General features: G+C 39.0%; 2 protein-coding genes across 2 annotated transcripts in view; one reads left to right on the top strand and one right to left on the bottom strand.

Moving 5' to 3' along the window:
* PLCZ1 (phospholipase C zeta 1) overlaps positions 1 to 5,738 on the top strand; it is a 45,600-nt gene extending 39,862 nt beyond the window's left edge. Inside the window, exons 11-13 of the mRNA XM_085049214.1 lie at positions 660 to 792; positions 2,039 to 2,188; positions 5,575 to 5,738. Of these exons, the coding sequence (XP_084905340.1) occupies positions 660 to 792; positions 2,039 to 2,188; positions 5,575 to 5,660 (369 nt within the window). The 3' untranslated portion in view covers positions 5,661 to 5,738. The remainder of the gene's footprint in view (positions 1 to 659; positions 793 to 2,038; positions 2,189 to 5,574) is intronic.
* Positions 5,739 to 8,369: 2,631 nt separating this feature from the next.
* The window catches only part of PIK3C2G (phosphatidylinositol-4-phosphate 3-kinase catalytic subunit type 2 gamma), a 218,246-nt gene continuing 211,329 nt past the window's right edge, over positions 8,370 to 15,286 (bottom strand). Inside the window, 2 exon segments of the mRNA XM_085049213.1 lie at positions 8,370 to 9,345; positions 14,321 to 14,446. Of these exon segments, the coding sequence (XP_084905339.1) occupies positions 9,193 to 9,345; positions 14,321 to 14,446 (279 nt within the window). The 3' untranslated portion in view covers positions 8,370 to 9,192.

The raw sequence follows: 15,286 nt of genomic DNA on the forward strand, positions 1-15,286 counted from the left end.
GCACAGGTGAGGTAGTCTGCTACACACCCTGTAGCACAATGCTGATGTCACTGTGGGTCTTAATGCTGATCCACTCCACACAGATTGGAATTCATGAGCTTGATAGCAGAAAATGCAGAAATCACTGCAGACTGATTCCTCCAAAATTATTTTTTTGCATGGTAATGGCAAAATAAAATCTTTATGTGTAGCTATTGAATAAAAACTTAAGCCTGAAGATCATTGTTTAAAGCATGATATCATGTACACACACACACATACACACACACACACAGAGTTTTTTCACAAACAGGGTGGAGAAACACTGGCACAGGTTGATGTGCCCCATCCCTGTAAACATCCAAGGTCAGGTTGGACTGACCTGATCTAGTTGAAAATGTCCTTGCCCATCGCCTGGGGGTTGGAACTAGATGTCTTTTAAAGGTTCCTTCCAAACCCAAACTATATTTCGACAAAGTCATAAAAAAATTAAATTAGATGGGAAGCACCATATTCTTGATTCCATTGTGTTTAATATGTATTTTTAGAACAGTTTAGGGCTGGTATATATTTACAGCAGTTTCTTATGACACAGTTATTTCTGTTATGGCTATTATATGGCTATCATGTAAAGGTCATTGTCACAGTTATTTCAATACATTACAACTTTAATTTTCCAGCTGATCAGTGGTCATCAGTTACCACCCAGCAGCCTGTCAAAGACCAACAAAGCTGACCCTAGGGTGCTGATTGAAATCTATGGCGTGCCAGAGGATCAAACAAGGAAGAAATCATCTGTTGTAAAAAGCAATGGTGAGCACCATTCTGATTGTCTTGACTGTGAAAAAATCACAATAACATTTTACAAGAAATCCCCAACTTTGCATCCCAACTCTTGGGCTGAGTTGAATAGGGAAAGCAAAAGCTGCACACACAAGCATGACAAAATAAAGAATACATTCACCACTCCCCATGGGCAGACAGGTGTAGAGATATTCCCAGGAAAACAAGACTTTCTTATTGAGCATTGTGGTTACTTGGGAAGACAATCCTCCCTTCCTCCTTTCCCCCATCTGTGAGCATGACACCACATGGTATGGAACATCACTTTGGTCAGCTGGGGTCAGCTGTCCCACCGGTGTCTCCTTCCAACTTCCTGTGCACTCCCAGTCCCCTCACTGGGTTGGGGAGTGTGCTTTGCAGCATGAGAAAAACAGAAATCTTGACACTGCATTATCAGAGCTCAGCAACAGCTCAAACGTTGGTGTTTTATCAGCACTGTTTGGTTAAAATCCAAAACATAGCACCACAGGGGTTGACATGAAGCAAATTAATCCTACCCCAGACTAAACCAGTACACTAACTGGTAAATGTAGACTTTTTTTCTTAATAAATTACTGTAACTTCATCACTTGTCTCATCTGAATTTTCTAGTAGGAGTAGTCCCTTAATTGCTTCACAGGTGAACTGTGTACTCTTTGTAGCTGTCTTTGAGCACTCCCTTATCTTTATCACATGGATCTTCTTGATGTCTCAGATTACAAGCTCCCTGTGATCTCTCCTTGTCTGTCTTCTATTCTTCCTTTTTCTTTTATATAGATGACTGCTGTTTTAAATCAGCCCCTGAATTTCTTTTCTCTATATGAACATTGCTCAAGACAAAGCAACCCCCTCCTGTTCCACATCCTCTTTTTGTATTTCTCATCAAGTGAACGTTTTCCTAGCAAAATCTAGTTATTTCCAACACTGAAGGGGAAACTTTGGCAAAAGCACATAGCTGGCATGGCTATAGAACAATTTAAATTGAGCAGAGGTTCTTAACCTGGCTGTGTCCCATTTTGCTCTCTTTTAAGGGATGACAGCAACTGTTTAAGGGTTTTGTACCAATACAGTCAGTGGAGTCTCATCATTTATTTAAATGATGAAATTCTAGGAAATCTAGGGAAAAAGAATGAATGTTTACCACTTCAGACTAGTGATAGCAGGTACAATAATTCAGTTATTGAGTAGGAAAAAATGAAATCACATTTTAATCCTGTTTCTTTTATCTTTTCATTAGCTTTGAGCCCTAAATGGAATGAAACTTTCTCTTTTAACATCCAAGTTCCAGAACTGGCAATGATACGCTTCTGTGTGGAGGATGAGGTCTCTCTGGTTAACAATGAATTCCTGGGTCAATACACTTTACCTGTGATGAGCCTGAATAGAGGTAATGCTTTTATGTGAGCCACCTATAACAGCTCAAGAAAATCTGCAGCATTCCAGGCTTTTATTCTTACTGTAGCATTGAGAGAGTACAGCATCGTGCCAATTTTCTAAAGGATGACTGTGTAACTCTATGTATAAATGGCACTCTCTGTTTTTTGAAGTGATTGCATTCTCTGAATGCAAATCAATGATGTTGAAATCAAAATATTAATGACAGTTGATTATTCCCACTGCAGTATTCCATTCTAGAGGAAAACTGCTCAGATGGTATTTTAATTCATTACAATTGAGACTAGCCAGAACTTCTATGAAGGCAACAGTTTTGTGCACTTTCTACTCAGTTAAGCTCAAAACCCAATACAAGCCAAATTAAAACCAAACAAACCAGCAAAAAACCCTCAGGTAGCCTGCTGGCAACTTTTCTGAGTGGAGAACAAGGAATATAAATTAGGCAAAATATTTATGGCATTCTTCTTGCTAGAGTTTCTTTTGTTATGCCAGTAGAGTTCCTGGAACCTTTCATAATGAATAGGCTGCACATAAAGAGCAGACACAGAAGTCAATAGGCCAAGGACAAAGGCTTATGTAAAATGGCTGTTTACTACACTGGCTTTTCAAAGCTCTTTCTGACACAACAATCAGCTTTTATTAGGGAATAAAGATGGGAAGGCAAAACACTGGAGCTGGCAACAGCCACTGCGACTTTTTTATTAAGCTTAACAGGATTTTAAATGGCTTTCCCCCCCAACCCCATGTTTGAAAGTCATAAAGCAGCTTGTGATTCTTAGTTGAGGTTGAGGAGTTATACAAGAAAAAAGACATTACTCTTAGGGCTCAGTTGTTTTTCTAAAACATAAATTTTTACACTGATAACCTTTTACTTTCCTTTTATTTGTATACTTCTGGATAGCAAAAGAATACTCAACCCTCCAACTCACAATGTCTGAGACAAATTTAAGTATCAGGCACTGATAATTACATATGCTTGTAAAATCATTGATTGAAGCTTTTTTTATATACAATTTTTCAGTGTGGCTTCATGTCTCTATAGGATTAATTTTGGTCACAAATTAGGGATTGATATTATGGAAAAGTAAGAGCAGTAGATTTTCCCGGAAATATTTTCAGTGGAGTAATTCAAAATACTACGGAATGAGTCTAGGCATACAAATTGCCTCGATCCCCACTTACCACAAAAAAAGTGATTTGCCATCAGGATGCCCAGAGGCATAAATAAAAGGCTTCCAAGAGGTGAAGTGATAATAATTTCAAAATTCATTGCAATGCTTAACACTGAGACCTCTGAAACTAGGTCTGGAATGATGGTTTTGCTTTAGGTACCCAAGCTCTGTAAACAGTGAAATGGGGAAATAATGTTCTTGCAGAGGGAGTCACAACAATAAGATGACAAGGGAAGAACTGCCTAAAATGGTGAAGAGTGAACTAGGATTTCAGTCTTAGTCTTCAGAGCTCCAATTGTTTTAATCTGTACTAAAGGACTGTCCCTCAGTCCCTTGGATTCATATCCCTCATGTGTCCCTGAGGGCAAGTTGCTTCCAAAAGCTGAGCAGTGAGCAGTACATTTTTTTTTTCCTTGACAGGCAGTGGGACAAAGCTGTGCCATTTACACCCTCCTCTGCATTTTCTGTTGAAAGGATTCAAATCTATCTCCTCACTGCCTTCCTTTCCCCACAGCAGCCTCCCAACTACTTGTAGACTCCACTGGGAAGGAATGCTTGCTGCCCAGCTGTAGCAGAATCTGATTTTCCATGCAATGATTATGTAGCTATATTCAGAGGGGCTGAAATTGACAAAAATTCTCTTCCTGGGTGGTTAAAGGCAAAGAGGAGGGGGGTCCCAGTGCCAATGAATTTGCCATGTAGTATACTAATACAAGGCAGGAATTACATTATTACCTCTATTATCATGGGATCCATGAATAATTGTTTAATGCAAATTGGAGCAATTTCAATAAAAAAAAAGAAATTTTACTTCTCTCAGGACACTTAGTAGAATATTTGGTAGGTAGGGGCCAGAACACAAGTCTTCAGAAATTAATCTTAGTCTTTTAAGCGTGTCTTTGGATAGGAAATCAACCAAGCCTTCCACATACTGTGCACATGCCTTAAAAACTGACCTCAAATTTAAATTGCCTGAAACCAGCTTCAGTATTTGCTGTCCAGAATCTGAACCTTAGATACCAGGGGAGCTTTTGTATCATATGACAGGACAAGAGAAAATGGCCTCAAGCTTCTCCAGGGAAGGTTCAGTTGGACATCAGGTAGAATTTAGTCACTGGAAGTGTTGTCCAGCATTGGAAAGGGCTGCTCAGAGAGGAGGCGGAATCACCATCCCTGAAGGTGTTCAAGAAACAACATTATATGGCACTTAGTGCCGTGGTCTGGTTTACAAGATGATGGTCAGTCAAAGTCTAGCTCGATGATCTTGGAGGTCTTTTCCACTCTAAATGATTCTGTGATTCTGTATAAAAGAATAAAGAAATTCCAAACCCAGGTAAATGAGGGTCACAAAGACTACTCATGCATCCAGACAGACTTAAAGAGGGATTTTGAAAACTGCAGCTCAGAATGTAGATACATACACATAACAGAGCCTTACTTAAATACCTGGAGTTATATATACATAATAAGATACAGAACATTTTAAAATCAAAACTGACATTGTTTATTATTATAAAATAATGGACATTTAGTCATATAAAGCAATCCAGGTTGGGGTTTTGAAGAGGAGATTGTTTTGTTTTCCAAGCAGGTAAGTGAATTACATTTGAAGTTGAGAGCTACAGCTTCTCCAAATGCTTCAACAACCATATGAACACATAGTTTCTGATGCACGTCTTATCTCTGATAAAGTGAATTACTAATATGAAATAAACTTTTTAAGATGTCATGGTGAAAGGTCTTACACTACACTTTTTTCTGCCTCAGCTGGACAATGCACTGCTGCTGCAACACCTAAGGCACTATCACTGCTGATTCACAAGTTATTTCATTTGCTATCAAAACAATGTGCGCAGAACATAATAACCTTGGATGTTACAACGTAAGCTTTGCCCATGTGCCCATGTTTAAATATCACTGGGCTAAATGTCTTCCATTTCAAAAAAATACCACATCCTGAAAAATACTGGAGTTTTTCACTCTGTAACCTAAAACACCTGAATTGAAATACTATATATATATATATATATATATACACATAAAGGAGAAAAAAACAGCACAAATTGTGTTCCTGTATAATTTCTTTTTGTTTTAAAGAGTTATTTAGAGAATCTTAAATTATGCCTTGTTTGCACAGATGAACATAAAAACACTCCATCATAATGCTTGTGGTTATTACCGTAATAACGTGTCATTATATTTACAGGTTACCGTAACATTCCGCTGCTGTCCAAGGATGGCGTCAAGCTGGAATCTGCATCGCTGTTTGCTCATATCTGGTACTATCAATGATGTTCTGCAGAAGAAATTGCTCCGGGGGATTGCCCCCTGCTTCAATAAAGTAGCATTACTGGGTTTGCAACAGTCCAATGGTCTGATTCCCAGAGTGGCACTTTCTCAATGATTTTTTGAAGCCAGAGAGACTTTTGTATAAGGGTATCTTGAATAAGGGCTACTGACCTCGGCCCTACAGCTGTTTTTCTGTAGAAGAAGACTGGGTTTGAGAACACCTAAGGAACCTTGAAGTGCACAAGTCCATGGAACCTGATGAAACACATCCATAGGTCCTGAGGGAGCTGTCCTAAGCCTCTATCCATCATATTTGAGAGGTTATGGCAGGCTGGTGAAGTTCCCACTGACTGGAAAAGGGGACATTTGCTATCAAAAGCAGCTTTGAGGGAGGTGATTTTCTCCTTCTAGTCTGCTCTCAGGAGATACCACCTGGAATGCTGCATCCAGCACAGGGGCCCCCCAACACAAGAAAGATGTGGATCTTTTGGAGGGACTCCAGAAGAGGGTCATGAAAATGATCAGAGGGGTGGAGCACCTCTGCTATGAGGAAAGGCTGAGAGAATTGGGGTTGTTCAGCCTAGAGAAGAAAAGGCTCCTGGGAGAGCTTATAGAACCTTCCAGCAGAAGAGCACATAGTGATGGGACAAGGGTGTATGGCTTTAAAATGAAAGAAGGTAAGTTTAACTAGGTATTAGGAAGAAATTCTTTACTGTGGGGGTGGTGAGGTACTGGCACACATTTCCAGAGAAGTTGTGGACTCCCCATCCCTGGAAGTGTTCTAGGCCAGTTGGATGGGGCTCTGGGCAATGTACAAAGTCTCTGTCCATGTCAGAGGGTTGGAATGAGATGATATTTAAGGTGCCTTCCAACCGAAGCCATTCTGTAATTCTATTATTCCATTATTATTGAGGAACAATTCATAAATACTGAACTTTTTGGGATATTTTTAAAATTCAGTTAATGCCGCAGCTAATTTCAAATTTATGTTTACTCAGCATGATAGTCCAATATATATGAGAGATCATGCTAATTTTTATTATATAAGCATGTAACACTGACATTTTTATTTGTATTGAACAAAATTTCTTACCATATCTTTTCAAGGGAACACGAAAAATTGTATACACAACGTTCCCCTTAAATTTGTAAAAAAAGAAGTTTCTGATTGGGCTATTCCTCTTTAATGCCCAGTATTATTTTGTTACCTGAAAAAATAGTTTTGAGATGCAAAAGCAGCTCTAAAAATCATAAAAAATCATACACTAGTCTTCTTACCTTTTCTTAGCTTAGTCTTGAACCTCCTGCTGCTGAAGCAAGATGAAAAATTCATGGACTGATTTGTAAAGAGCCATGTTCCTCTACGAGCAGGGAACTCAGGATACATATTACTGGCAACTAAGGAACTAGGAAATTTTGGGGAGAACTAGAAGAATTTTGGAAAAAACAAGGGTTGATTGTGTTTGAAGATCTGTGAGGACCAACTTCTTGCCTAACAGAGCTATCAGCTTAGATCTTGCCCATAAGACACAATTTTCCCATCTTCCTTCAGAACTGAAGTATTGTTGACCTTCCAGAGGACTAGAGTTACACAACTAATGGCAGATTTGTTACTCAAATATGATTTTTTCAAAAAAAAAAGGATGCTTTACTGACAGTATCTTTCTTTTGTATCAAACAATACTGCTTAAGTTTGCAGATAGTTCTGATAATATTGTATTGTAATGCTCCTTTTATTTATTGCTATTTTACTGTTGTGTTATTTCATGTTGCTCTAAGGTGAAAAATCAGGGCATGAGTAAACAAGGGTTAGAAAATGTCACAGGAAATAACAGTATTTAGAAAATTTCATTATAGTTATAATAAGGAAACTGAGACAGTAGACCAAGAAGAATCTAAAATCAATATTGAACTGTAAGGTCAGATAATTTGATAACATTGTAAGCTGGTCTCAATGCATTTTCTGTGCTTGAATGACAGGGCACTTGATTCTTTTCCCAGGAGATGCTACAGTATAAAATGTTGGGTGTTCTGATCTTTGTAGTGATCATATTCTGTGTGCCAGCCAGTATCCTTTGCATGTGGTAAATATTTTATAGTTTTTTACAGCTCTGAGTAGACTAATAATATTATTATTCAAACAGAGTTCTCCTGATCTCCCCTTACTGAGGAGGAGCTTAATACACCAGATTGACTAAGGAAAATATTCTCAGATAAAACCTGATCAAGTCCATTGATTTGATGATGAGAAAAACTCCAGCTTATTTAATTTCCTAAGGAACACTCCTAGTCCCACTTCAGGAGCTTTATACAACATTACATTATCAAGACTGGTTTGTGAGAATCCTCTGGGAGAAGAAGGCAATTATCTTCACTTCTGGGATTATTATTCCTCTGTTGACCACTTTTCCACCCAATAGGACAAATGTCAGAATTACCCAGTATATGGTAACTTAAAATTTACAGCAGGTAACATCACAAATCAACACATCTCCTGTGCCTTAAAAATGTGCCCCTGGTCCTGGAAAGGTCCATATGCAAGGTCAGACCACTGTGTGCAGGAGTCTGGCAATAATGGACAGTTCATTGTGGCTGCTCACATGACAAATGTTTAAGATGTATTGAAGTGCTTCCTCAAATTAGGGCAAAATGCTTTGAACAACAGAGCCAATAATTGGAGTCTGTGTAACTCAAAGGAACCATTCATGTTCATTATTTAATATATAAACATATATTTTATAGCCCTGAGCTCTATTCAATGCATGTATTGACTTGAACCCCTTATGCAGCATACGAATGCAATGAGGAAAGACTGCTGAACAAATATCATGATCTTAAATAAATCCCCCACTGAAAGCTCACATTCAATACGTTCTATTTATTCATGAATATTAGCTTTTCCCTCCTCCCTTCTTCGGGATTCACAAATGACCCATTATATCTGTCTCATGGATGTCAGAATAAAAGAAACAATTGCATAGCTTACTAGCAAATCAATATCCTGGATTGAATGGTATATTGTATCAAAACTTTTTAAGTTCTTAAAAAAAAATATTGCTTGGATAAGATTTAACGTGAAATTTGCTGGACATCTAAAATGTATCTGCAGGGAACCATCCCATGGTTTTCTAGTGAACTCATCACATGCAGTGATGATAAATTATACCATTATCAGCATTGTTTCAACATAGTCAGTGGAATTAATGGGCAAAGAATGAGGCCCCACACAATAATGTGTACAGAATTCAGTATTTTTACAGTACTATTTAATATTAATGAAACCAAGCCCTTCACTGTTGTCATAAGAACTTTCTGCATGTTGCCACAAGTCCTTGCCATGTGATTCCTTAAACTCACGGTGTCAGGAATCTGGGGCAGAATTTAAAAGATGCACTTTTAAGACAATAGCCTTATGGTTAGAAATGTTAAGATATGTGCTCAGCCTATTCTCAAGGGCAACTGAGACAAAATGTACCATGGGAAATGGGATAAAGAAACATTAGTGGGGAAATAATTCAATCATCTTGGAGAACATTTAAATTACACTGTTTCCCAGTGGGTACCACTTTTCTTCATTTAACTGGACACTGCTCAGCTGAATGTTAACAGCTCCCACGAATATTCCTTTGCTTTTCACAACAAGCTTCAGTACACAGCCTTGGAGCTCTGTGACTTTATCATATACAATCTGAAAAAATATATAGTGAAACAGAAAAAAACATACAAGTTTGTTAATTTATTTGACAGGCAAAGCACTTCAATGCAGCATTCAGGATGATGATTAATCCAACTTCATGATAATTGCTTTAAACTTCCATCCAGAATAGTAAGCTATTAACCATGAGCCAAATTCACTTAACTTAGTGAATTCACCTCAGAAATACATTTGACCTTATCTGGTTCATAAAAAGAGATTCTACCTTAGAATCACCAGCTTAGGCTTGTGAGATCTCATTACCATTTGTAAATAAATTTGAAACCTGTCTTGCACAGTGCTTGAGAGAAAAAAAAAATCAGGATTCATAATTTTCCTTGTGAAAAGTGGAAAAGATTGGACCCAGTTTAGCAAATGGAACTTACTAAATTTAGATGTTTCTGATGCTCCAGAAGTGCTGTTACTACTTCTCAAAATAAATGAGACACTAGTTTAGCATCTCTTTAAAAATTACCAAGGACTATAGTTTTTAAAATAGCCTTTAAATTACCTTAATGCTGTGAGAATGCACAGGGATTAAGTATGAAATTATAATGGTGTATTTTCTAAATTTAAAAAAAAACCTCAAACAATCTGGAGCCATAGCCTAACAAGAATAAGCTGCACTCAGATTCCCACGCTTCAGTCTGTGCTTTAATCAAAAACTGCTGAGTGAACTGCATGTAGGCTGATAAAATGTGAAGGAATTCTCTCAGATAGTGCAGGCCTGAAAGGTAAGCTCTGTTAAGAGAACCACATTTAATCTATAATTTGTATGGCTAGAAATGTTTTCACTATTTTAGTTGCAGTGTAAAAAAATGCTTTAAATTTTAATCTGTCTCTGCTGTTTAAAAAGCAAATGTGGTGGACATTCTGTCACTTCAGGAGAATGGGAAACTGAAACTGCCAGCTTGGATTTTCCATGGAATCTGAATGCAGACTGTATCTATGGCACTGCTGAGGAAAAGGAAAGTCAGACTGAGCCCCTGTAGCTTGGATCTCTGTGGGCTGGACTGGTGAGCCCTCCCTGTGCTTCCACTTGCAACTGCAGGAATATCACAGGGAGCATGGAATGGACAGGGCATGAGGAGGCCCTCACAGAAAGCATATATAGACAGGACACTGAGAGAGGGGGCTAACATTTTCTTTTTCATTTAGAAACCTTTGGAAATAACAGTTTGGAATGGCTATCATCAAGTTGCACGTGGTGGTATTTGGCTTTGATGTTTATTGTGTGTATTTTGCCAAACTGTATGCAAATTACAAATTTCACAGCTTCTCTTTCCCCCATCAAAATGAAAGTGAAATGATGAAGAAAATCTGAAAAACAAGGTACAGGTACAGTAAGCATAATATAATTTAGAACAAATCTAGAACACCGAAGCAATGCTAATGTTACTAAAGAAAGCTGCCTTGTTTCTTTGACAATATATTAAAGGTACCAGCTGTTGCTTTAAATCACCAATATCTATACGTATAAGCTGTAAATGCTAAGATACTGAAAGGAACTGAAATGCTAAGAAACTGGGGTGTCGCTGTTGAGCCACTAGCAGAGAAAAGACCCGAGTTCTCAGTGTGACAAGAAAGAAGAAATTTATTATTTTGATTTCAATATATATAGACTTTTCAGAGGTCGCCAAATTGGTCAGTCAGAAACCTCCCCGTAGGCCTGATTGGCCAGGCCTGAACTGTCCAAATCTCGAGACACTGTTTCAAAATATCCAAACTTTATCTTTGTTTATAAAACACAGAAGAATGTTCTCACGGGGAAGACCTGTGCTAGCCACACTGGGGTAATAAACAACTTCCAATCTTTGGCCGAAAAGAGGCTTTAATCTCTGAGCAATGACAGACCTTTGCAGTCCAGGGTGGGTTTAGAAACAGTAAACTGTTTCTAAAATGGCATTGCAAATTCAGCTGGAGTAAGGTATACGTTATCATCAGGATGTAGGGACAGAAGAAAGGTCTGGAGAAGGCTGAATTAGGATATGGATAAAATAAATTCCACCTGCGAGAATTTGGGAACAGTTAAATCCTGAAATGATTGTGCACAGAGAATATTTGCCTGCCTTTTACACAGATAGATCAGATGGAGGTGAGTTATACATGGCCATGCAGCAAATCAGTGGGACACATAGGGCTGGAATTAACTATTTCAGGCTCCAAAAAGAGAAACACTGTTGACCTACAGGAGCCTAATGACATTTTAATCACAAATGAGGGACAGTTGCTTCTCCTTAGGTAGCCATGGCACAGGTCCTAGATTTGGTAATTAATCCAAGGCAGCTTTGATGCATGGTTCTGGAGGGAGCGGCTGTGGCTCCTGGTGCAGTTCCCCTCCTCCCCTTCAATCAGACTGGCTGGGGCTGCCCTGCTTTCATTTTCTCTTTACACTGTATCCCTTTTTCTGTTCCTCCTCTTCTTCTCTACCACCATTTTTTAATGCAATATAACATTAATCACTGCGAATGCTACACATTCCAAAATACAAACACAGAAACAAAAGAAAAAAGAGGAGTTGCTTGCTAAAAGCAGCTCCAAAACATTTGCTGTAGCTCATTTTATTGTCAGCCCTCCTGGACTTTCACACCTTCACTCTCACACACATGAGTAAAAATCAAACCTAAAAAGCATTTTTGCAAGGTTGAAAATTTGCTGTAGGCAGTCATAAGCAGTAGAAGTACAAAACTAAAATCAAAAATACTCAAGAGGAGCACATTTCATATTTTTTTCAGTCTGGAACAAAGAAAGAAATTAATATACAGCTTCCTTCCAGCTATTTGGCTTTAATAAAAAACTGAACTCAGAAAAAAGGCTAGTACATTTCTGTACAAAGTGTTTTGGACAGTAACTAACTTGAGAGACAGCTGACTTATATTTTCAGTAGTTTTTCTTCCCTGAGGTGGCTTCTGCCTCAGTCTACCAGCCTTGGACAGAAAATGCATCCAGAATGACATCACATATGGAGAAGCAGAGCTGCTAAAGCACAGACTGGGTTGGAAATGGCCAAGTTCAATGGAACCATATGTACCCATTGTGATTAGCACTTCCCAGTGAAAAAGACAGAGCATCTGGGAAGAAGGCGCTAAATTTTGATTAAGGACATTGAAGTTTTCATGGAATTTCTTTTAGCGGCACTGGAGTTAGCCACAATTAAATCTCCTCCCAGTGACTACTGACTAACTGCAGACAGGATTTTGGATTTCCTTGCATTCAAATTGATCCAAGAAGGATTAGAAAAATAATTGTCTTCCAGTGTTGCTCGCTGGCTCTTATCTGTTGTCCATTTTGGATACCTTACAATGAATGTTATGATATAATCGTATTATGTTTCTTTGCTTTAAATATCTTTCAAATGTAATGGAATTTATTTAGACAGATTAATTAGACTTACTCCATTTTGATTGAAAAAAAATAAGGAAAGAACAAAAAAATAAAGCCTAGTTCCTTGTTATTCCACTGCAGTACTGTAGGGAGGGAAATTTGTCTCAGCTGTGAGCAGCAATACTACTCAGGGAGCCTTCTTACAGAAAGCTGGAAGTCATCAGTGTAAGCAGGCAACTTTTGTAATTAACAGATGTGGGAAAAGAGAAATATTAGAACTCCAGGACTGGGAAACTAGGAGATAAGCACTCAGACTCTGCTGACTAACCTAAGCTTCATCATATCTATGAAACAGGCTGGAGAGGTAACATTTTCCATGCCTTCTACTTTATATATATACTACATAAATATTTCTCCATACAAATGTTTCCCTTCACCCCATAGGCATGAGCACTTCAGTGCTGTGTGAAATAATTATATATCGCTGTGAACTGATGGCATTTTAACATGAAAAGAACCTGGCTATTTATTCTTGTGTTATCATTTAGGACAGTGACAACCAATTTTCAAACGTTAATTGAATAACAGCATCCATTCAATTAATACTTTTCATGCTATTGTGCAAACCTGCATTCAGAACTGACTGGGTTATGGTGCAATGATGCTTGGTCTTATTTGGCTAATGTGTAACTGTGGTTATGGTGTAAGACAGAGCACTGAAAAATCCAACTGCTTTCCTGAAGAAAGACATAAAAGACACTGTTTCACTTCTGAGAAGGATGCAAAGCAGAGAGTTGTCCCCATTTGTGGTTGAGCTTATGATACATTCCATTTTTTGATTGTCCCCATTGCAACAGCTCTAAAAATGCTGTATTGTTATTTTATTTCAAGAGTGGGTAAAGTAAATCAAACAAGTTGCACCACTGCAGGTTGGGGTGACCTGCTGGGAAGCAGCTCTGTGGAGAAGGACCTGGCAGTCCTGATAGACAACAGGCTGTCCATGAGCCAGCAAAGTGTTCTTGTAGCCTGGGATGCTTTAGGAAAAGCACTGACAGCAGGTTTAGAGAGGTGTTCCTGCTTCTCTACCCAGCCCTAGAGAGGCACATCTGGAGTGCTGTGCTCAGTTCCAGGCTTACCAGATCAAGAAAAGCAGGGAACCACTGGAGTGAATCCAGTGAAGGGCAATGGAGATGGTGAGGGGACTGGAGCATCTCTCTTGGGAGGAAAAGCTGAGTGAGCTGGGCCTGTTCGTCCTGGAAAAGAGACCACTGAGAGGGGACTCATCCCTGTCTGTCAGTGTCTGCAAGAAGAGTTCAGAGGATGGACCAGGCTCTACTCCATGGGGCCCAGCAATTGGATAAGAGGCAACAGGAGGAAGTGATGCCCAGGAAGTTCCACCTGAATGTCAGGAAGAACTTTCCTGTGCAGTGTTTGAGCACTGAACAGATTGCCCAGAGAGGCTGTGGAGTCTCCCTCACTGGGGATATTCCAGAACCATCTGGACACAATCCTGTGCCATGTGCTCTGGGATGGCCCTGCTTGAGCAGGGAGATGGGACCAGATCACCACTGTGGCCCGTTCCAGCCTGACCCATTCTGGGATTCCATGAAATTCGAAATAGTGGAAGAATGAGAACGGTACTCACAAGTTCATTGCAAGAAGGGTAAGAGCCTTTTGGAGCTGTTCTTGTTTTCCTTCGACTGACCTCGTAAGGATCTGGCAGAAGATAAAATTCAGCATATGCACTTGGGGCAGAGCCATCTGGGAGGTGCTGGAAAACAAAAATGTCATAAATATGAATGCCCATGTTCTAGCAAAGAAAAAAAAAAGTACCAAATCTGGACTTTTAGCAGACACAGATGAAGCACGGAATTGATTCCACAACTCAGATAGTTATGAAGTAGGTATGTGTTTATTCCAGCTGGGGTGCATGGGGGGTAGGCCCTCCAAAGGCATGCACACCCTCAGCAGAACTTCACTAGGTTTATATTAGGTTACAGATTACATATGCATAAAGTTAGACAAAGCCCCTATACATATTCATTACCTATCCCCACTTCGTATTATAATGAGTTCAAAGTTCATTTAAATATGCTCATGCAAGCGCAGTGTCTCAGATTAATTGTGGGCAAGGGTCCCAAATGATTGATGGCGGCGTAATCAATACTCTTCCTCACGATGAACTCTTCACCCTGTCCCCTTGTGCATGCTCCCTTGGTTCTTGGTCCAAGTCCAAGCCTGAGAACCCACCTGTACCAGTTTGGGGTCCAAGGGCAGGATGCTTGGTTACACTCAGTGGTTTTTCTCAATTAGTTGGCTCTCCTTTCTCTATCCTCCCCAATACTAGGTAGGCACAAAATCATTAAGTGAATAATAAATTGTCTTCAGCAGGCGAATCTTAGTAAATCATTATCCAATCTCTGGCCTTCTAAATCAGTTCAAAAGTTATTATTATTATTATCCAGCTTCTAGTTCTTTTGAATTAATAATTTCTATTTTACCCTAAATCACAGAAACATGATACATTCTCACTATTCTCTGGGCTAAATTGGAGTGCTAGTGGAATAACAAGAATTATTAGAATTCAGCCTAAAAAGGAATCAGGAAAATA

This window comes from Lichenostomus cassidix, chromosome 1Aa, assembly GCF_008360975.1.
Source record: "Lichenostomus cassidix isolate B80296 chromosome 1Aa, HeHo_3.0, whole genome shotgun sequence".
Classification (NCBI taxonomy): domain Eukaryota; kingdom Metazoa; phylum Chordata; class Aves; order Passeriformes; family Meliphagidae; genus Lichenostomus; species Lichenostomus cassidix.